The following is a 24,247-nucleotide window of genomic DNA, read 5'->3' as shown; positions in this document are numbered from 1 at the left end:
TAAGAGAATAAATGAGCAGATACAAGCAGTCTCCCAGGCTGAAGTTCCTGAAAATGCACGGACATGTAGATACACAACAGGTAACAGTAACTGAGCGCAATTAACTCAAAAGTCTCAATTCATTTTAGTTTTGATTGATAGTAAATAATTTCCTGCTCTCAGAATTGTTTCAGAAGTAAAAACCATTGTGCTCTTGCTGCAGGCAGGAGCACCACCTGTACCTAGCAGTGCAGGACCCTCTCCTGACGCCCCTGACAGGATTCCTTTGTGCTGGGTAAGGAGATAACTTTTCAGGTGCTCCCTCTGCCAGTGTTCTGAGCTGTCTGGGCAGCATGCCCTGTGGTGTGGAACTTCTGTGGCTGAAGAAACCACTTGACTGATTTCTCTGGAGAAATAATTCTCTGGAGCCGCTGAAGGCTTCAGCCCCTTGACCACGTTTCAAGGGAAAATCGCTGATGCCGTCCACGATCACTGATCAAGGATATTAAAACCTTGTATATATTCAGATATAGGTGGCTAATATTGCTCTACCTCCCTGAGTCCTACAGTTTCTCACTTCCTGCTTTGTGGGTCAGATGCTCTGAAACCAATTTACATCAATTCCTGGCACTGTTTTTAAAGGAAGCAAGGGGGAACAGGGTGAAGTCTCACTTTCTGCCAGCAACAGGAAGCGCACGCTCTTTGTCAGGCAGCTTGTTTCAGCCATCTCTTTTGTTGAGCCAACAAATTTCTGGACTACAGATTTGGTCTTCCACACAGCCCCGCTCAGCAAATCCTTGGAAAGGCAACGTCACAGTGTGGCTGGCAGCATGGATGGTCGGGGGAAAGCCCAATGCTGCTGCAATTCGCTTTTTCGAGGGGAGTGTTTCTTTAAAGAGCAATCGCCTGAGGGAAGGGAAAAGAAATAGTGATAACATCTCTCTCTTGTTCTGTCCCGTGGGTCTGAACGTGCTGAAGTCTGGCTGAGGGTGATGGCTGCAGGAGTCTCCTGGTGGCCTCTGGGGTAGTGCCAGGGAGCACAGCTGTTCTGCCGAATGAGACAAGGTGAAGAGGTGTACTCTTGGATCCTGTATTTAATTTTTGTGCCTAAAGCTGGCCAAGGTACTGTGTGGGGTCCAGAAATTTGTTGTGTAGTTTTCTGAGATTGTCATAGATCATCCCTATTTCTTTTCTTTCTTCTGATTCATAATTAAAATTGAAACTGATATGAGACTACCATAAAAAAAAAAACAAAACAGAAATTCCTTCTCTGTAATAACCATCTTTGGGGTAGCTCTTTCAGGCTCACTTTTAGTGTGCTGACTGCATGTGATGATTGTACTGTTATTTATATTATTTTTTTTCCTTATCACTGCTGCAAAACTTTTTAGAAAGCTCACTGCAGAAGCCAGTTTCTTACACCTAGGTTCATTCCTCACAGTGTTTTCCTGGTGCAGAGGCAGGCTTAGTCTAAAGAAGCCAAGGAGTGCAATTTCCTGAAGAAATTATCTTTTGTATTTTAACACTGCCAACCCCCCCCCCCCAAATGTTTTTTTTATCTTGTTTGAATATTTATTTTTACCTCTCTGTTGCCACCAAACCTCCTGGCATTTGTTTCTTCTAGGCCTTTCTAAACCCATACTAGCAAACTTGTCAGGGCATGCTGTGGGGCTGAGTGGCTCCAGCCTCTCCCTCTTTGCCCTGCCCTGAAAGCTTTAACTTCCTTAGCACTAATGCAGTTCTGTGCTTGAGAAAAACTACGGTCCTGGTACAATATTCGTGACATAAAGTTATGGAAGTAGCAGGAAACTTTGTAGCAAAAGCACACAGCAGAGTAAGATGTGGAAATGATGGGTCAAATATTTCCCTGATTGCAAAAGAAATTAGGCAAGCAGTTTGTACAGGAGAAGCAGAACCAAAAGGAAAGCTCTTCACTTTCCCCCTCGGCACATTCTGTTTCTCCAGAGAAACTGTGGTGATCCTGCAAAGTTAGACAAGGAGGGTGTAACAAGTCCTTCCCTATTTTCTGGAAAACCCACCCTCTTTCCACAGTTTATCTGAAGTTTCTATTTTGCACGTTCCTATTTGTGCAAAGTTTGGGCAAGCCTCATCTTTTCAGTTGCAAATGAGCTTCTAACTAAAGCCCTCATACGCTGATTTTTTGTTTTGTTTTTTTTTCCCCTGGGTTTTTATTTTCTTTTTTTTTTGTAGTTGTTTTTGTTTTGTTTTGTTTTAAAATTTCTTCCCTGACATTATTGGGAGAGCATATGAGGTAATTTTGTGTTGAGTTTTTTAAGGCTTAGAAAAACATCCCAACTTATTAAATCAGTTGGTCACCATAAAAGAGATATTTGAGCAGAACATTATGTATCTGTAGAAAAACTGAGAGTGGCCCACAGGGCTGTACAGCAGACAGAGAGTCCCTGGCCTGTAGGGGTCAGAAGCTCAGAAGATAGGCCCTTTTCTGTGGTGCCTGGCTCTGACACCCAAAAGAGCACTGAGTTTAGCTTAACACCATGGAGACAGCTTTTAAAGCTAAGGAGAAAAACTGGGAAAGGGAGTGTGTAAGAAGGTAGAGTTTTCTTAAGTCATTGGGTGAGAAAGAGTTTAGGGTTTAAATATATTAGAGAATAAGAGACAACATGGAGGATTTAGGGCATTGTCCCTTTCTCCTTCTTCCTTCTTCATCTTCTTCTTCTTAAGGGTTTTTGGATAATAATGAGTGATTGGTGAAAGAATCCGCAGTGTAGCACACAGGTGTTGGGTCACTGGGTCACTAAGAAAAATAACTTACCTGGCACTTGATTATTGGACAAATGGACACATAAAAGACCTTGGAAAGATTCTTCATTCTCCATTTTGCATCTTTCTATCTTAATGTATGTAACTTCTTGTCCTTTGTATATATATCTTACTATAGATAAGAATAAACAGCTAAGCCCAAACACGAGAAAACAGTCCCTCTCTCAGCAATCTCAGTCCTGGGGAAAAAGAACCCAGCCACCAATGTCACACCCTGCCACTGTCCCAGCATTGTTTTCCTTTTTCATCTGTGCATCATTTAAAGACATTTGCAAGGCAAAAGTGGTCTAATTTCAACAACTAATCATGGAACAGATTATGTGTCTTGGTATGTTTAGTCAAATATTCTGTGAATTTAGGCAACTTAAGATGTTTTCATTAACAAAGAAGTGGAAGGAAAGCTGGCAGCTCTTGGTTAAAAGGATAAAAATTATTGAATATTTTGAATTAGACAGACATGTAGTATTTACACAAATAGTACATGTGCACAAACACACACATACTTCGATGTAAAGCCTGACTTCTTAGTCCTGTCTCCTTTTTCAATTCTTAGCTGTTGGTGCAAGGGTCTGCAAGTGGGGTTTCATGAGTTTACTGTCCTCCAAAGAGGAAGCCTAATCTGTGGCTGGAGAATAAAGAAGTATTAGAAGCCCTGGCTCCCAATCCTGATTTTGTCAAAAACCTATTGCACGAGCTTGCATAAGGAATTCAGGGAACATTTTGTGCTTCAATTTCCCTTTCAGGAAAGGGAAGGATGTAGTTGTTTCACACTAGTGCTGCTGTTTTCAACCTTTCAGAAAAAATATCTTGAATTTTGGAAACTACAGAATAAATTTAAAGATAACGGGAAGAAATTATACCACCTTTTGGTTCAAGGTGATTTCCACTTGCAATCTTATGCACACAAACACACACTCATCTTAAAGTCAACAGAGCTACAGACCTGCTATACTGGAAACAAAAATGGGTATTTTTCAGAACTCTGTATCTCTGGAGAATGGGATAGTAAGAAAAGATTATTTTTTTTATTTTTTTTTTTTAATTAATGACTGCATCAAAGGAATTGTTGAAAAGGACTTGCACTACACAATTTTGTGTATATATATATATATATATATATATATATATTTACACACACTCTGTTTTGACAGGTATTGAAGACAAAAAGGAAGTGTGAACGTATGTTGGGAAAACCTGTTGGCTGCCTGGATTTGCCAGGGGTGGGGGGGTAGGGAGTTGTCACTAAGATCCAAGTAGAAAAATAGTTTTAGTTCAGAAATTGATTTTTTTCCCCCTGAAATGCACTGGGTCTGGCTTTTCTTAATTCTGTGGTAATAACCCTTATGGTAGAGAGTAATTTCTTCACTGATTAACTTGATATGTTAATTTTTCCACCCAATCTTCTACCACTCTTCATTTCCTTCTAGTCTGCCTATCACTTCTGGTACATTTGCTCCTAACTTTAATGACCAATGGTTTAGCTATCAAGAAGTAGTTAATGAAACTCAGGCAGATGCCTGTAGTCTCCTTCTCCTGGCCTGGACCTTGGAATTCTGTTGAAAATGCTTAATTTTAGATGCCTTATTCTATTAACACATGCATTTCATTCTTTTCTAAAACCACTTGAACTTTTCTTCCTCTGCTCTTTCTGCTGATCAGGATCCCACCTTTGTTTAAGGGTCAGTTAAACATGATGGAGTTGTGACTCAGGTAGAAACAGCTGCAGGGTCTGTTGGTGCTGGATGTTCCTCAGGAGCCTGAGTATTCTTACTTATTCAGCTTTACCCTGGTTCCTGCAGAAGAAATTCTCTTGTCAGGTACTATCATAATATCATAATATAATTACCTTATAAGACTGGTTGGTGTTTCAGCCTCGATTACAGAGAGGTGATGAGAGAGATGTTTCCAAAGCAGAAGTAACCATTCTAATTTGTACTAACACTTAATGAGTCTAAAAATCCCCTGCGTACATGTGAGTGCTCAGCACAATTCCCATGTGCATTTGCTAGACTATGCAAATAAAACACTATCTATATTATTAGCCAGGAACTTAGTGACTGGATGCAAACCAAAATAAAGAGTTTGTGAATGTTTCAGAGATGGACTTGGGGAGGTAAATCACTTATGTGCTGTGCTAAAAAAAAGTGAAATTCATGTAACAGGGCTTTGGTTACTGCTCTTGAATATGTTTTTGGCAAGTACTTATACACTCTTCTTTTTCTTCAACACAATGGAGAGTAAGTCTATATTCTCTCCCATGGCTACACTGAGGAATCTCTGTAAGGTGATAAAGGTATATTTTTGTACACTGCAACTATCAGTGAAAGTTTGAATCCAGCTTTGAACAACCCTTAATGTTAAGAGCTCTGTTCTGATATATAATCTCTCTTCTGATTTATATGACATATTAAGGCTGTAGTTTCTTTAATACTTGTCAATGGAACAGGGACATTATAAAAAAAAAGCTGTAGTCAAATTGACATTACTATCTCCTTTGAAACAAAATAGGAAGCAAGAGAAAAAGAAAAACCCCTCTTTTACTTGTAGTACGCATCCCATTTATGTTTTAAACTGCCCTCTCAATACTTAGGTTATTTTCCCAGTTATTTTGGTAAAGTGCATGTAGGGCTGGCAGGTGCAAAGGCTCTGATACGTTGGTGAAGCTTTTCAGCCAGAGGCTACTATCCCTGCTCCCCCAGGCAGATGATCTCTCCCCAGAAAGGGATTCCAGGCTCCTCTGGGGCCCCTGGCTCTGTTCCTACTGGTAAAGACATTACTGGGGATGTTAGCCCAGGCTCATGGCATTCCTGCTTCCAGGCTCTATGAGTTTTGGTACATGGAAATAGAAGAGGTGAGCTCAAGGTCAGTTCTGCTTCTTATTGGAAAGTTTATGGACTTCAGACTGAAAAATCAGAGCATGCTGAAATTGGTCACTAAAATGTCAACTGACTGAACAGAAAACAGGGTTTTAGCCCTGAAAGCTTCAGTGGAGACCTGAAGACTCCCACCAGAGATTTCCCTAGAAGAGAGCTGAGAGCAGCCCCAGAAAGCAGTCAGGTCACATTTAAGATTTAATCTGGTTGAACCTTGAGTGGGAAACAAGAAGTGAAAACTGTCAACTGTGCCAGATCCATTCAGATCACTTCTAGGGACAGTTTTGATACCAAATTATCCTTGTTATGCAAAGTTCCTCACCAACCGGCTGGTTCCCAGTTATGCATGGGGAGAAGCAGTGGCCACATCTGCTTCCCGTTTTGCCGTTTCGGAGACGAGCCATCTGTTTGGCCTCATCCCGAACAGCCTGCTTGGGGCTGATTAACTTCCTCACCCTCACCAGCCCCTGGCTCACTGTCTGCTGCAAGGTGTAGATTTTTTTTCTACTTTTTTTTTTTGCTTTTTTTTCTTCTCTAACTGCTCATAAACCAGAACCTTCACTTCTCTCCCAAGGGACAGGAAGGCGTTGGTTTGTGTGATTTGCAGCTGCCACCAGCAGCAGGAACAGCAGCAGCTACCCTCTATCATTCACATGTTTCATACATGTGGTCAGGACAGATAAAACCAGGAATTGTTCCATGTCCTGGGATGGCTTTAAAGCAGTGAGACCTTTCTCTCTGTGAAAAGAAAAAAAAAAAAAAATAATAAATGCAGCAGAAATCTCCCTACAGTTAACAGGGATCTGTTCTTTTGGCAAGAGCAAGGTTTCAGTCATGCTTGTGCAGCCTTTTTTTGTTTAAATATGATTAACTCCTGCTGTCTGAAGCCTGGCTTTGGATTTCTCACTTCCATCTATCCCATTTTCAGTGAAACTTTGCAAATTTTTGTCCTTCCTGTTTTCTGCATGCCCATCTACTGGCCATTATAGCAGGATTTCAGAAATGCTGCATGTCTGCTGCTGCCACTGACTTCAGTAGTCCTGAAAAGTCAAAGTCTGTGTGGCCAAAATAAAGAAGCATCAAAATTCAGAAACTGGCATAATGGATGTCCTGTTAAGATTAAGACTTCTGTTGCCTTCCACAGGCCAGGTCTGAGGAATTTTTGTCTTTCATGATGCATTTTGACCAAAATTTGTTCTCATGTACAATTTTTCTTCCAGACAAGAAGCTTCCTGTGCTTTGTGCTGGTGGACACATTCTGGCTGCCCTATAGCAGGGGAGGATTCCCTGGAGATCTGACCCACAAGACAGGAATTAGCAGTTTGTTTAGAAATCAAGTATTTCAATTTTCCAGTTGCCACATTTTCAGTTTTCAAATTGCCGGTGTTGCTGCTGTAACATGAAGCTTTCAGTGAAAGTTTTTCCTTTATTTTTGACCATCTCACAAGCTGATAAAAGCAGTGCAATATTTTCAGTGTATTGGAAAAGTCAGGAGCATTTCCAACTCCTTTTTCCCAAGTAAGACTGCCTCACACACACACACACACACACACACACACACACACACACACACACACACACACACAATCAGAAAGCCAGAATATTGTAACATTATCAGATCCACGTGCTCCAGGTCTGTCTCTGAGTTCTCATTTTGGTATCTCTAAAATATTTGTCAGTGTACTTCTTGATTTCAAAAACATTGTTTGTTGAGCATGGTTTAATGCTGTTTTGATGTGTATGGATTGGGAAGCCAGTATGGGCTCTTGAGGCTGAAAATACCCCTGGTAGCTGTAGGTTTTGTCTGTGTAACAGTTTGCATCTTGGCACCTACCACAGTTTCTGATGTAACTTAATCAAGCTGTTGGAGTAGGAAGAAAAATAACTGTCTTGACTTGAAGGAAGTCTTTGAAACATAATAGATAAGAAACCCAGAACAGATTTTTAGGTACACAAAATTGCATTTAAATCTTTGGATGTCTCTGGTTCAAGGATTTTATAACACTGATTGAGAATATTACATTTGGTCTATTTTTGTGTTTATTATTATTATTATTATTAAACAGATCATATTTGTTTTGGAGAAAAGTCACCAGCTGAAACAGAAATCTATAGTTTATTTCATTTACTGAGAACCAGCTATGATGGGGAACAAAGAAAATAGGATGTTAGTTCCTTCTTATATTATGTAGTCATAGTTTATGATGAAACTATACCACAAAAACTTAAGGAACTTAAGGAAAATTTAGATTTTGGGAACCTGTAAAAGAATTATTGCAATACCATTAGGGTTTGTTTTGGGATTGTTTTTCTTTTTTAAAAAAAAATCTCATTTTGTTCATAATAATACAGTTTAACAAATGGAAATATTTCTGAAACTTTATAAATGGTGCCTTTTCTGAGAAAAACACTGATTCTTGTTTGCATTAAATATGTGATGTGAAATTTACTGTGCTGGAATCTGAAGGAAACGAACGCCTGCAGAGAAATCACCTTTGTTATGGCAAATAGTAGAAATAATTTCCCTGTGTTTTATTTTGAATTACCATGACTCTACATGCAGAAGTAATTGTGTTCTGTAATGACTCCATCTGGCTGGTGGGAGGGAAGGGTTTGAGGAGAGGGCTGGAGGACAAACATTTCTCAAAGTCAGCTGCTTGCAGGACCTGGGTGATTGGGATGGGCAGGGACACTGGATAGCAGGTGGCCAGTTCAGGACCTGATCTTCACTGGAGATGGCTGAGCAAGGCTTCCTCACATAGGGGGTGAGGGCAGGGTGGGCTTGGCTTTTTTTGGCCACAGAGATTGGATTGCGAAGCCAGCACGGATGGACTCACTATGGTGCAGGGACAACATGGATAGACTTCCCATTGGGCTCTGTCTACCTGCACCTTACCTTACTCTGTGTCCCCTCCCACACAGTCACACCAACAGACACAGAGCCTCCAGCTGTGCCCAATGCCTCCTTCACCCACCAGGAGAGCGACAAAAATATTCTGGGGCTTAGGGTTTTCATCTTGATCTCATCTCAAAAAGATACATCTCAGTTTGCAGACATAATTTAATAACATTTCCAATTTTTATGAAATAATTTTTTCTTTTTAAGTACAATATTCTCAGAGAAAATGAAGTTACAATATAAAACGACAGCAAAAGAAAAAGAAAAGAAAAAAGGTGCAAATACAACTTCTTCTATTAGAAAAGCCAATGCCTGGGGAAAGAATGGGAAGCAATTATTTTTTACCTTTTTAAAACAGATATAAACTTAAAACCACTCACATATTTACTCCTTTTAAAGGTCAACTAAGCCATATCAGGGTATTGCACCATAGCAAAAAAAGAGAAAAAAAAAGATTACACTAAACTTTTCTGAGGGCACAGTTTGTTTCAATGTACACATACACAACATCCTATTTTCATGCTGTCCTTGGATATCTTCATAAATAAAATTAATGAACCACTTGTTTCTAAACAAATTGAAGACTATTTTGTTCCAAAGAGAAAAACACAGGAAAAAAGAAAACCTAAAAAATCCCTTTAGTGAACAGAAAATGCCATTTGCTCTGCCTTTAGACTATGCCCTGAATCACTGTGTCTTAATATACTTACACTACTGTACTGTTTATTTTACAACATCAACATATTCTGTTATAGTATAAATAGGAAAACTCCAGAGCCAGGAAACAAACCCACTGTGAGTGACAGTGCATCATCATGTCATACAAACCATTTTAGATATATCTACACATACAAATGTATATAAAAAATGATACACAAAGCCGCAGCGAGGGCATGTGCATATCAACAAGAGGAGAGACACAGGGACTCAGACATGAGTGCATGTGCACAGAGATGTGGTGAAGGTAGCAAACCTACACAGGAATCAGTAATCTCCTTTCAAAGCTGTGTTTGAGGTACACTTGAACTCACAACTGGAGCTGTGCTTCTTTACACGGTTCGTTAATGTGGCTTTATTTGTATTAGTTTTTGGTAAAGGCAAAGAAACAAAACCACCTGAGTGAGCTGCCATCCCCCTACCCTGTATAGCTGGGGAAATCTTAAAATGAAGGGTTGAAAAAAATAGGACATGGGGGTTATAGTTACTAAACCTAAGAAGAACGGAAAAGAGGTCTAAGAGCAGTAAAGGCAGAACATTTATGTACAGCCAATGTCTGATCTCACACAGGACATTGCAGCAGGGCTTAGAAATTACTTTGTCCCCTTTCATTTGGCATCAATCAAAATTGGAGAGGGGTAAGAACAGCTGAGTGTATATTTACTAGCTATGAAAAATGAACCCATTCCAACTGTACTTAAAGAAAGGTATAAATTAAATTAAACTCATCCATGTAAGCTACCCCCTGGAAAGTCCTCTTCAGATCATTCCTATACAAAGTATTTGGTAACACCTTGTTGCCAAGTACAGTCTGTCTTGAAGCTGAATGTGTAGCAGGCATTGATGACAAGACCATGGCTGGGGCATGAAAGTGTCCAGGGATTCCTTGTGCCTACCCCTCATACAGGATCTTGGGCTGGAAGGTAACAAGTGATAAAGTCTTATTATAGTTATAACGCAGGAGTAGAGGGCATCAATAAAGTCCTTTAAAGTAACTGAGTTCTAATGCGGGAATAGAGTTGACCACCTTTGGGTCTGTAGTTCATGCTGCTCATTTTTGGGGCGTAACATGTACTAGTAATGTGCTTTCCCTGCTGTGGATGTATGCATGGGTCTGTGGGCATTCCTACCCAGCATTCATCTCTGGTGACAAAGCCACCGCAATGTCAGGCTCTCCTGCAGGATCAGTGTAAAAACACCATCATGCCCACGTGTTCAGTGAAGCAAGTGCCTCACAGCCGGCATGAACAGCCAAGGCTTGAGGTTGTACAAGCACACATTTGTGATTCATTTTTTCATCAGTGTCCTTCCTCAGCTTCAGTGTTGTTTCTCCTGACCTACACCTGCAAAAGTGAAAGCAGAAGAAGGAACTCGGCATGCCTGTAACAGTATGTATATATAGGAAATATTTATCAAATATAGCTGCAAGTGTAGTATCAGGCCACTCTAGCCGAGGTACAAGCAGTTCATGGTTCCACTGAATCTGTTTTATAGTAAATACATGTGCTTGTGTGCACTTATGAATGGAAAATGTGTGAATGTATGACAAGACTGCTAGTCTTGTTTGGTATTTGACTGTGTTTATTGTAAAATATCCATTCCTTATGAAGAGTGGAAGTACTTACAAATTTAGTTAATAAGATGGGTCATTTTTATGAATGTTGCCCAGGAAATATTGCAGCACCAATGACATATTTTTATGCAGCTGCAAAAAATTTTTTTACCCAGTCTTAAAGCATGAGGGTGTTCAGGGACAGAAATTAAATATTTGGAAGAGGAAGCTGAGTAGAAGCATTAAAAAAGAGGTTTTTTATCAGATGTGTTTGGAGTTAAAATCTATTTGTCATAGAAGTTTTGATTCTAACTAAAGCTACAGTACCTGCAGCAGAACCCACCAGGGAGAAAGATTTTGGTGGACTTTTTTGCATTCTGCAAAGTGCTGCAGCCTCTGGTGTCCATTCTGCAAAAAAAAACGTTTTGTTTTTTGTTGTTTTTTTTTTTTAATCTAAAGATTAGTTCTATTGAAGGAAAAGTAACTCAAAGCACTTCATTAAATGACTGGTTGGGTAGGAAGTAAAGGCTCTCCATAGCTTGTGGACCTTGGTCCCTCATTAAATGGCAAATTCCAGGAAAAAAGAAGACAGCTGAAAATTTTGACTGGCTGGTTTAATTATTCTCAGTGTTTTAAAAATAATCAAGTGCAACACTTGTGAGTAGAGCCACAAAATTTACAAGAGGACATCTTCTCTGCAAGCAAAATGGGATTTTTTTTATATCTAAGAGAGGGACATTTGGATATTTCCCAGACAGTTTAAAAAGATGAAAAATGTGCTTAAGGAGACTCTCCACACATATACCTATCTACTTTCTCAACTGTACATCATACTTTTCTAAATAACTAAAACTTTAAAGAAAAATTAAATACATTGTAACTTTTATATGCAGAGAAAGGAGGGGTTGCTTAACAAAAAGTGGGGGTTTATTGTATAGGAAGAGAAAATATTTATTCAAAAAGAGCCAACAATACTCTTTTTCTATACATTAAATGCAATTCATACTTCACAGAGTATATTACAAGGTGTTTCTTCTATCTTTTGCATTCCTGTTTGTCTGCCTAGTGACACAAACAAGGCATGTTGTGATGTAAATACCAGTAGCACCCTTGCAGGTGGAAATGTTCTACTTCTTACCACCAAAGCAACTCACAACCTTTTGGCTGGGGGTGGTTCCATCCCACCCCAGCTGTCCATGAAGTCATCTGAGATGGGTCCCTCCATCTTTAGTTGAGTTCAATCTTCTCAAAAGAGTCAAATAATACCAGAAGTCAAAAAAAAACACATCTGGTAGAAGAGCCCTATGCCCAGGGTGTTAAGAGAGAAAGCCTGGCCACTGCTGCCTGTTGTGTCCTCATTGTGTAGAGCATCCTGCGCATGGTTAAGAGTTCTGGCAAGGGGGCTTGCAAGAAGCATCAGTTCAGGGAAAGGCTTTCAGCAATGTGACTACAAAAGCTCCTACTTAGATTACTAAAGGTTTTTGGTGATCAAACATTTTCAGTAAAAACTCATTTTAGAAAACTGAGTTGCAATGCATGCTACCAAAATGAAAACCCTGTTCTTATGGGAGAACATTGCTGAACTTCTGATTCTCTTGTGATTTTTACTGTCCAGCTGACTTTTGCTTTATTTCTGTCATGGCTCATGCAGCTCCAATAATACAGCTGTTGAGGCTCAATGTGTGTGTGTTGAGGCCAGTGTTTTAACCCATGTGGAAACGGTGCTCCCCTCGAGTTATGTGGGAAGAGAATTCATACCTGTCCTGGCTGTGGTAGCCACACATGTTGCATTCAAAAGGATCACGGAACCCATGGCAACCCATATGGATTGTATACATCACATGATCCAAGAAAAGGACTCGACAGTGTTCACACTTGTAAACCCTTACTTGCTCCCCATTGCTGCTGATCACTTTGAAGGCATCCTGGGAATTGTCACCACCTGCTCTCAAGACATCGTATTGCCTGTTTTCTTCTTTTATAGAGATGCCATTTCTTGCATGAGCACTTATGTGGTTTGTCAGGTAGATCAATCCACTGCGCTCCTCATTATTGCTCTCTGTATCTGTTGAGTCTTGGCAGCTGTTGCTGGGAGAGACATCTCGTTCAGAGGAGACAGACTTGGCTTTGGAAAGCAGCAACAAGTTTTCCACTGTGCTGTCCTGAGGGAGGTTGGAGCGAATCTGATTGTCCCCGAGAGGTTTGTGGAGCTGATACATGGGGCTGATGACAGGCACCACCTCAGAGCCACTTGGCGGTGTCTGGACAAGGGGACGCAGGGACTCTGCCCCCAGGTAACTGATGGCATTGTTGATGGCCTGGTCAATCACGTGCGTCTGCATGAGTTCATTCTCCTTCTCGTAGTTGATGCTGGCATCATATGGAAGATCGGGCAAACATTTGTCACCTGCAGTGAAAAACAGTGAGGAGTTAGAGGGCTGATTTCTACATGATTAAGGAAATTAACATAATGGATCAATAAAACAGGGAAGAAGAGAGTTGACTGAATCCACCTCTGAGATCCACCTAAGGTACTCACAGTTCTCTAATACAGCTGCTCAGAAAAGTGGTCAGTTGGCGGTCTTTTTTAGCATGCATAATAATTTGAGGGCTTTGGAAAAGCAAATGGATGAAAGAAATACTGGAAATAATTATACGGGGACTCATGGGAGCTACAGATCTAGTGCTTTGTCATGTCTTTCTGCTTTCTCACTGATGTCCCTCATCTGCCTCCTACAGTGAGCAGAGGCACTGCCTTTGTGGCTGGTGAAGCTGGTGTGCCCACACAGCCACAGCAAGCTTGGCCTGATGCTTCAGAGCATGAAGCATATTATCAATATTTTTACCTAAGGTATAAGGATAAGTCCATAATACCTAAGGTATTAATCCATTCTTAGACTGGAAATTGTATGGTTTAGTTTCAGACCTTCAGTTTCTTAGAAATAACCTACATCAGCAATGTGGTCACATACATGTCATTTGGAGAAGAATAAACAAAAAATTTATTTTATGTATTGCCACCATCCCTACACACCTACCATAAGCCATTTTAGAGACATTACCAGAAGCTACCCATGTTCCTAAATATATTGTGTCAAAAAGTTATTGTGTACAGGAGTAACCAAGAATCATGGAAAAAATTTAAGTGCATTTGTAGTTGGAGCATAGTTTTCAAGGCAGAAAGCCCTATCTAGAGCAAGCTTACTTGTTACTGGTAACTTTGGGATCTGATGGGATGCCAAAAGTAAGGGGTAAATCTGTTTGGGTTTGTTTTTTTTTTTTTAAATCGGACAACACCAATGTATATTTAGCTGGATAATCCAGTAATGAAAGCTGAGTTTCACTACAATTTCCCCCCCTATTACTGAACAGATAGGAAAATATAGAAGGGAAAAGTTAGGAGTGGAAAAGTACAGATGCTGATTTTATGAACATGAGCAGTCTTCTCTAACAGTGTAAACCATCAAAGTTATTACCAGGCCCTTAATAAATTCATGCAAATGTAAAGAGGTCAAAGATTTTCAAAGGCTCCTATGATCTACCAATAACATATTGTTAATAGTCTGGATGAATTTTCTAGCTCTTCAGATCTTGGGAAACACTAAAAGCCACAAATATCTGTGTGAAGTGCTATCACAATTTCCTGATCAACATGAAATTTACTGGTATGTCTTGGAAAGTCCTAATTTGTCAAAATAAATGCTAACAGAAGCATGGAAATTTTATCAGAAGATCTGCACATTATTTTATCAACAATTTTCCACACAGTTTCTACTGAGATTGATCATTCAAAGTCAGTGAAGAGACCAAAAACCTTTTAGCATGGCACTTTTGCAATGATGGGGGCTAAAGTGTAGGAAGTCCTGTGGTCTACATTTTCCACAAGATATGGCTTCATACCATCTCCATGCTCTGAAAGCAGAGAAAGAAATACTCGGAGCATTGCACAAGTACCTATAGCTGCTATGCTACACAAGCTTCCAGTTTATCTTATTTTCTTTCCCAATCATTTTGCCAATTTGGGCTAGATTATTTTTTATTCCTGATTTATCCTTTATAATGTTATACTTTTCAGGCAGAGTTGCCTAAGATTCAAAATAGGCATTGTAAAAGACTCTTGAATTAAATACAGAAAAATCCTCTTAACGTGAATGTATACACTTTATTCACGGAGCAAAAATGAAGTCAAAATCATTCATATTCCATGGGCATTGCACACCACTGAAAAATTGAACTGATATTCATTATAAACAAAATTTTGGGCATCCAGAAAGCATGATTTAATATCTGTTTCTTGGGTAGTATTTGCTTTATGTAGCATAACTAGTTGGTAGTTGTGCTGGGAGGATCAAGTGTTCATAAGAAAAATTTGTTTCCAAGCAAAGTGTCTAAAATAGACACAAAGGTAGGGTAGGCAGGTACTATTTCTATGTATGGGCAATGCAGTAATACCTGCACTCATTAAAAATAATAGCTCATTTCTGTGGTTATTAGAGCATAAGTAAATTAAACTGCTAATGGTTTGACGCACTTCAAGGTTTGCACTGCTCAGGGTTCTGCATGAGGTACTTAAACAGTAAAAATGCACTCAGAGCATGTGGCCACCTTTTCTCTTAGTATTTTTTAATCCCTCTCTTGGCTGCCTATTCCTCATTATAGCCATATGTCAACCTTTCATGAAGTTCTCACTCTGGTTTGGATGGCCCAGTTCTTTTGGGTTTGGGAACTATTCCAGTTTGGAATACAGAGAGAATTTTACAGTATAACTGGCTGAATTTGTTGAACAATCTAATTTTTGTAAGGTAATTAATTTTTAGTGAATTTGGTTAAAATTAATTAAATTTATTCTTGAGAAAAACTAGTAAAGCAGATAACACTCCTTCCCTTATGTGAAGGATGACAGTTGCTCCTTCTCTCTGGAATTCAGCACAGTATTGGGATGACATGATAATCTCCAAGAGTAATAAACATGTACCCAAAAGCTCTCCTCAACAGCTAGCCCAACCTTGTGTTAATAAGGAATTTTTCTATTGTATGAAGAAGCAGATGAGGTTTGGAAAGGAAAGGATTTGGGAGCATTTTCTTGTTAGAAAACTTTTTCCTTTTGAAGGATAGCAAATTTCCACAAATATCTGCTGTCAGTAGGTTGTCTTCCTACACTTCACCCTGAAAAACTGACAGGAAACTCTGCCCTCCTAAAACTCATAGTTAAACTGGCTTTCTTTACAGTTTCTCAGGGTAAACAGAGGAAAACAGAACTAAACAGCCAGTCCACGCTCAAGGACACATTGCATAGTACCTTTAAATTTTAGCACTTCTGGTCTTCCTGGAGCTTTCACAGAATTGGTACCTTGCCTAATCCAATACTAGAGTGTCTAAACTAAGTCTTTGCGTTACATATATATTATAGTTGATATATATTTGGTATCTATCTCTACTACAGCTTTTGCTCTTTAATAAGCATAAGCATTTCTTATCCTTGACTATGTCTTAAAATTTTTGTCTTTGGACTTGAATAAAGCCTTGGAATTTAATTTAAAACATTTTGTTGCACCTCCCGACATAGCTGAAACTCCCTTTTCCTTGTCTAGGAAATACTAATTTTCCTTTCACCTTTTCCTTGTTCAAGAAAGTATATTTGCATTTTCTGTCACATAAACTGGTCTCTTTTTTTTTGCCTTGACTTTTGACTGAAGACCTTCTTAATATGCATTTTGTTTCAGAAAATTTAATCTGTCTCCTAGAGAATAGTATTTTTAAAAATATACAGAGAATTAAAAAAGAACCTAACTAGATATGAGTATATGCTGTTCTCTGATCTCCCATGTTTTTAGTTACTGAAGACCGACCTTACATACCTAACAAAATATTATCTGTGGATCTTACAAAACTGATGTAATCCCTACTTAGACAGGCCTACTAAACAGAACAATATGTGTAGCCTTCATTTTTATAGGCTTAATGTCAAATTTGTCATTATTAAGACAAGAACTGCTACGTGCAAATGGGCATGAAGTTTTTGCATCATTCATAGAATGTACACAAAGGTCCTTTCATTTAGGTACTATTTTCAGACATATTAGTGTTAATATTAACATATTAATTTAGGCTGTAAAAATGAAAATATTTTTCCAACAGGAAGATTACCCAGTCTATGCTCAACTATTCACAAATGCTTTCAGAAACACCAATATGCCCAGATCTGAATGTCATTCAAGAATTGAATACAATAACTCTGAAAGTGTGGTCCAATGCTATCCCAACAGGAAACTTCTATACCTATCTTCAGGTTCTTAGGGCAACTTCAAGAATCTGTTCAGATTTGTAATTATCAGGTCCTTAAGCTTTTAAAAAGGCAGGAAAAAGACGTAAAATTGATCTCCAGATGTGAAAAATTAAACATGCAGAAATTTATGCTGGAGATGCTTAGGGCTTTTTTTTTCCCAACACTTCTCTGTATCTGCTTCTATAGAGATACATATTGTTAATTTAGTAAAACAAGTAAAATTATAAAGCAAAAGTAAAAATGCTGTAATCTTTTAGGGGGCTTTGTTTTATTTTATTTTTAGGAGACAGCGAATGTTTAACTCTTACCAACAAATTTCTGAGGCATAGAGCTCTTACGTTTGGCGACGTTACTTGCTAGTCTATCCAGTACGAGGGCTCTTTCTGACCCTATCTTGCACAGGTCTTCAGCCATTTCACACTGGTTATTTTCATCTTTTATGACTGAAATCAAATGACATCAGAAGGGTTAGGCAGGTTCCATTTTAATGGAACTGTTGTCTTAGGTTATTGTTTGTCAGTCAATGTCTTTTAGCTCCCAAGCAGCTGGACAAAGGAGCTCAGCATATGAGACACAGGACAATTCTGACTCTCAGTAACAAATTCCCTCATGCTGATTAATCTATGTACATGCTCATGTTTTCCTCATTTAGGACACAAAAGTGAGAGGCAAGGTTTCTGCCTGTATGTCACATAATCACTCCACCCTTGTTCTACAGCCACTCGGCATTTCTGTGAATAAATTAGGTCCTACCTTTATCCTGGACACAAAGCAGTTCATCTTTCCACTCTACTACTGAAATCCCCCGCAATGTCCTTCCACACCTCTCCCAGTGAGACCCCCGTATGATAGTTTCTTCCTCAGCAGGAAAAATGGATAAACTTCTCAACTCCAGCAGTGGAAGCTACACCAACCCTTGTCTCCAGCCCCTTTTATCCTATAGCAAATATTTCAATACCGCCTTGATGGCATTTCAGACTTTAACAATTTTAATTTATAAAACCACATCTTCAGTGGAACACTGATTTCCAATAACCAAACCTGTTTCCCAACCTCCCGCTGCTGCCGAGGCTGTAGAATTAGAGGCTTAACTGTGAGGCTTTAGAAAAAGGAGGCTATCTCACTTTCAGTATATTTTACTTCAGTATTTTTCTGCAGAAACAAAAGGGATGTATGAAAATGCACTGTCAAACAATGACTGTGAAAAATGTATGGAAAGGTATTTCTGACTTCTAGCATCTAACAGGAAGGTGAATGCACTGAGATCACAGCACAACTGTTTTGCTGGTGGGGTTTGGAGGCTTGTTTGTTTGTTTGTCAAGGGAGAAAAAGAAGTTAACTTTACTTTTATCTGCTACTAAGATATGGACATTTTTCCTGAACTTTTCAGTTGCTATTAAAGACGCAAAAGATGATTTTTATACTTTGATTATTTGAGCTGTTTCAATTAAGTGACCCCTTCTGCTACATTTTTCCTTCTGTGCCTGCTGAGAATTTATTTTATCACTGGATTTACTGGTTCACAGGGCCCATTACTCTGGTACCTGGGTGTTTCTCAATAGCTGAGAGCACATCATTGCAATCCAGTGTTACTCTAACAATATACCACAGCCATAAAAGGATGATTGTGAAAATTTTGTTGTTCCTGACATACATGAAATCAGTTCTGATGGATAACTGTGAGGAGCAGGTGAAGTGTCCTATTCAGCAATGCCCTGCAACCAAACTGAGTACACAACTGGTTCCTGAGTCCCTGCTGCAGCATCACATACTACAGTGACAATGAAAATGCCAGTGCCAATGACAGTTACAGGGAGTTTCATGGAATTATGTTCCAGTCCCGTAAGACACTAAAGATTGTGACCAATGCAGGCAATGAGAAGAATTTAGTCATGAAGGTGCAGAAGAGTAAAAGGTGTTTATGGTACATAGCCACCACTGAACAAGCACACACCAGCATCTCATTCTGACCAAGGCTTCCAGGTACCACCTCAGGAAGAGACTTACAGAGAATGTTTTAAAGCAAACATTCAACAGGGACACAAAAGACCGAATATTTAGTTAAAAGTTGCAATGATCAGGAAATATCTGATTAGTAAAATTCCTTTTCTAATTGGTTCGAGAGAGGGTAAGTCATATATTCAACAGTCAAACTTTCAAACTTCTAAAACTGTTATTAAAAAGGGAAGCAAATTGTATCATGTACTAATCCCCAGCACTTGCAACTGAAACCCTCTGAAATTTGCTACCAAATGAATAACTATTTCTCTATAATTTGGTGTCTATGAACTGAAAAAAAAATAAATTTATCTTTTCAAACAAAAATTCACAGTGACTGAAGAACTGTAATTGAACCTTTAAAAACTTCATAAACTACTTCTCCTGCTGTTTTATTTAAGTCTGGTAAGACTTCAGCACACTTCCATTCAACTCAAATGCAAAACTCTGGTAATATGTCTGAGAGAAGAACTTGACATGGACAGTGAGATTATAGTCCTCTAAAATAAATATTTTGCCATTAAATTTGTTAGGTTCCAATTTTGTGTATATTTTCTCTTAAAGAGAGAAAACACAAGTTAAAATTTCTTGTTCCTCTTATTCCCTTTTATTCTATCTTTCCCTTATTTAAGTTCTTTCTCAATTACATTTGTTAGAGTTAGAAGCTGAGGGAAAGCTTCTACAAGTTTAGGTTCTCCCTACTGACATTTTTCTATGTATACTGCATGAAGTATTTTAAAAATGCTGTAAAAAGCAATCTTGCTGTGGCAGAATGTCAAATCAGATGCTCTAGCAGATATTTTTGTACCAACTTTTTTTGAGGCTGGGGGAAAAAGGGGTCAGAATAATGGCTCTAACAGATCCACATCACACCTTGAAATAGTTTAGGAAGAGTAGTATTATAATTACTAGCTTTTCTAGAGATATTATAGAATACAGTAAAATTCACAGGATATCCACTCATTCTCAACTGTTTTTTCTACATTTTCATCATGCAAAATACTAGGAAAAATGCAAGAAAGTTTCACTTTTTATAATACTATAGCATTGATTTGTTAACTGAGGACTAAATTTCTTTAAGCTTGAAGTCTTTGGCTGAATATGAGATTTAAACTCTTTAGTTAACTTAATATTTTTTCTAATTTTCAAAAGCAGTCCTATTATGTCAAATATGGAATATACAAGAATACAAGAAGAATATACAAGAAGAAATACATACATTTTAATGTATATACAAGAAGTGATTATTTCAAAGCATTAATTAATTCCTCAAGTTTTTATCCTACTGAGTTATTAGATATTTAGTTGTAACTAGTGCAATCTCTCTTGTCAGGATTTGATATAAACAAGGGTCAGTCTCTAAAACTGTTTAATTTCTTATTAAAGTTTATGATTCCTGACATCAGTTTTATCTTACTAAGAGTTTCATAGTAGTTCAGCCACTCATTCATACAGATTTTCAAATTCAGTGTGCAGGCACTTAAATCCATGTGCCAGACACTGAAGACTGAAATCCCAAACCAGCATATTTGCTTCTAAATCCTGGTACCTCTTTGAGAAATAATTATTGCTGCTTTCTGTATACTATTACATTGAGGTTTTCTATTCATATATTCTGCAGCCCCTAAATAAAATTAGAAGGGATACTGCTCTAACATGCTGTCTGCAGAAGCATCTCAGTTGTATTCACTGCTATCATTATGTGCATATACTTTACATTATTTGATAGCATGTAAAAACATATTCAGGTTCTGTACAGATATAAAATATTAAATGAAGCATCACTGCAGAGGGCAGAGAGAACTTGCCATTTTTGTCATTTGACAAACTAAATAACATATAAATGACAGGATTAAAAAGATATGCAGGAAATGGAACTTACTGGCTGGGTTTAAACTCTACCAGAGAAGCTGGATCTTCTCCATCTAAAACTGCACACGCAAGGAGACTTTGTATGGCTAATCACTGTGATCAGTCCTATACAGATTATCTGGATCTTTGTTAAAAAATATAACCCAAGCCCCAATATTTGCTTGCTCTCTTTCTGAGCATAGTTTTTTGATATTCTCCCAGAAATGGGCTTTACCTTCATCATTACACTAGTCTCAACACAGGTCCTTACCTCCCCCCCATTTTCTTTCAAAAGGAAGCTTGGGAAGGAGGTTGTCAAACAATTATTAGCCATTCTGGCTAATTTGTCTCAAGACAAACTGCCTAAATTAAATATCTCTGGCTTTATGTCCTCTTGCTTGGCAGAATAAAATCAAAGCCAGATAGCTCATCCTTGTTAGATGAGTTGATCCCAGTGGTCAAGTGAGCCCTTTAAGCCGTGCCAGGGAAGGGGAGGAGATGTGCAGTGCAGATTATTCAGCCCTATCTAGAACACTGGAATTAAGTCTTGATTAAAAATACATCCACAAGTGTATTGCAATTTAGGCCTCCAAGAGAAGGCGGTGAGGTGATGTAACCATATTGTCTTGAGATGACAAACTGATGTTTTCCAAGCCTTGCAAGTGTTTTGCTACATGTTTGAATTGTGCTTTGGCTTTTTATTGGAGCTAAACAAAGTGAAAAAACAGCCAAATGTTTATCAAATAAAGAGTAAATCCAGACACAGTATCATACAGATGGGGGATGTGCCTGACTCTCCAAAGCAAAAGTTGCCACAAATGGTACTACCGATTCTTTTGTCCTCCTTTCTCTGCATTTATTACAGGACAGCAGTATTCCCCAAATGGACACTTTTATTACCTGGATAGATGCTGCTTGAGAGATTCATGGTTTGAAGGTAGTTATGACAACGTTCTTTATGTTCTTCCAAAGAACTGCGCTGTTTGTAACTGCGACCACAGTATCCACACTTATGGGGTTTGCCAACTGGAGAAAACACAATTTATTATGAGATTCAGATGAGACATTCAACAGCATATTAGCAATGGTAAGGACAAGAGATAAAAAGTCCACCTCAAAAATAAATACATGCTGTGGTGAAGGAAGATTTCATCAGTTTAAAAATCTAAGTGAAAAACAACTAATGAAAAATTGTTTGCATATCTTTACATCAACGGGCTAATTCTATGGGTGCTGCAAACTGATTTTACGTGATTCAGATCAGATAAAGACGGTGACATTAAATCTTTAAAAACTGCATCTACACAGGTCAGAAACTGAGACACCTTCAAAGGTCTGGGAGGAGTTTCTTTAGTGTCCAGTTGCACAGAGACTGCCAGTGGATGAACTGGTGGTGCAGGTAGAGACTTGTTTGGTTGGAGGTCAGTTCTGGTGTAAACAGAACCAGAACAACAGATCAATTCTTCTAAGAAGATCTTAGATTTTGCATGTTTTCTGCTTCTGGAAATTCAAGATAAATGGCATGATAATTTATTTTCTGTATTACACCAGTCCAGATCTAGCTAGTTCTAGGAATTTTTCACCAAAAATACTGTTCTGTGTACTTCTGGACTTTAATTTTCTGTCTTAACACAACAATACTGTAATTTTATATGTGATTTCACAATTTCAGATAGTTACACAGTTTAATTTCTGAATTTTATCTATGGATTCTTAGGTGAAAATCAGATTAAGACATTCAACTTCTTTTATAATATATTGGTGTCAATTTGCCAATTGCAGGAAATAATCATTATCTATAGTTTAGGCATTGTCTCTTTAACTATGGAATTCTCAGTGTTTGCCAGGAGTGTCTAGGTGAGATTTCATACATATATATATATATATATATATATATATATATATATATATGAAAAGCTATGTTTCAAATTGTGCATTCATGAAAATCAATTATAACAAGGGAGATGGAGGCAAAATACTATTTAAAATATGTGTTTTCCTCAATCAGGCTGGGAAAAAAAAGGAGAAATGGAAATTATTTTGGAAATCTAGGATCAACTCTAAGGATCTTATTATTCAATACGTGTGCTAGAGAAGAATTCCCCTAATTTTTTGGAGCACAAAAAAATCACTTTGAGAGCTCCCCTTCTGCCACCCAGAACCCAAAATCAACTTTCACAGTAACATTACCAGTGTCAATTCCAGAAATGTGTATTGGAGGTCTCCCATCCAAATAGCAATTTGCATTTGCAGCTTTGGAAACTAGATGAGAGGGCACTCTGCTTTTAAAGGCACTTTAAATGTGCTAAATTGGTTTTACTTCACAGAAGGTATATGACTGTGGCTTCTGTCAATGAGAGGTTCATGATAATGGGGGAAGTGTATCTATTCAAAAATATTTATTCATGTCTCCCTATCACTGTTGAGAGAGACATGGAAAAACTTCACCAGAGTCCTCTTTTGTGGAATTATTATCTTTCTTTCTCCCACCCTCTACCTTCTCCCCACTCTCTCTTTCAAAGTAGTTGTAATAACAATGTGCAACAAACAACTCCTGCTAAATGCTGTAGGCAGTGTTCATTCCTTAGGCTGAAGATGAATACAAGACTGTGTTTCAACTTTATATTATCCCTAACCTTAAAACATTTATCAACTTAAGTCATGTTTGTACTTCCATGAAATGGATTATTCACATGAAGCTTGTAAGATGAATCTCTAATACAGAAACTTTGAATCAGCCAAGAAGTATGGTAAAAATCCCAGTTCTTCTGGTGAAGGGTTGTGTGACATGTTCAGTAATTTCTTTGCTGCTAACACGCTGTGGCCAGCTCACAGCTTGGTTAACCCCAGGATGGGGATATTCAGATCCTCAGGGTGAGAAGAGCTCTCAGGATAGTGGCCACCCCCATCTCCTCAGCAGGTATGGTGATAAGCAGCCCTGGTTATTCCCAAACCTTCACTTACCTGAGTGAGTCCTCAGGTGTCCCGTGAGGGCATCCCTGCGGCGGCAAGCATAGTTACACAGGTGACACTTGAAGGGCTTTTCACCTGAGTGCAGCTTTATGTGGCGCAGAAGGTTGCCCTTTTGCGTAAAGGAGGCTCCACACTGATTGCACTGGAAAGGGCGTTCTCCTATGGGAAGAAGGAGAAAATATATGAGAACAAAAAATTCTTATGTGGTAACAAGAGAAAGATTTCAGGGAGAAAGTTGTTTTCTCACTGCTGCTCTGTGACTTCCACCGGCTGCAAGTTTGATATAACATGAGGCTTTCAGACTAAACCTGCCAGTT

At 38.5% G+C, this 24,247-nt stretch overlaps 1 protein-coding gene across 3 annotated transcripts in view; it reads right to left on the bottom strand.

Annotated features, from left to right (window-relative positions):
- Positions 1–8,727: 8,727 nt before the first annotated feature.
- Positions 8,728–24,247, bottom strand: part of IKZF1 (IKAROS family zinc finger 1) — a 68,703-nt gene continuing 53,183 nt past the window's right edge. For 2 of the 3 annotated variants that reach the window (XM_058833382.1, XM_058833383.1), the window contains 3 exons: positions 23,922–24,089; positions 21,858–21,983; positions 8,728–13,229 (listed from right to left, as the gene is read on the bottom strand). In XM_058833382.1, coding sequence (XP_058689365.1) covers positions 12,526–13,229; positions 21,858–21,983; positions 23,922–24,089 — 998 coding nt within the window. In that variant the 3' untranslated portion in view covers positions 8,728–12,525. Of the gene's footprint in view, positions 13,230–17,416; positions 17,552–21,857; positions 21,984–23,921; positions 24,090–24,247 lie in introns of all 3 variants that reach the window. The other variant, XM_058833381.1, reaches the window with a different exon arrangement.

This window comes from Poecile atricapillus, chromosome 2, assembly GCF_030490865.1.
Source record: "Poecile atricapillus isolate bPoeAtr1 chromosome 2, bPoeAtr1.hap1, whole genome shotgun sequence".
Taxonomy (NCBI): domain Eukaryota; kingdom Metazoa; phylum Chordata; class Aves; order Passeriformes; family Paridae; genus Poecile; species Poecile atricapillus.
This window is presented reverse-complemented; position numbering and strand designations above follow the sequence as displayed.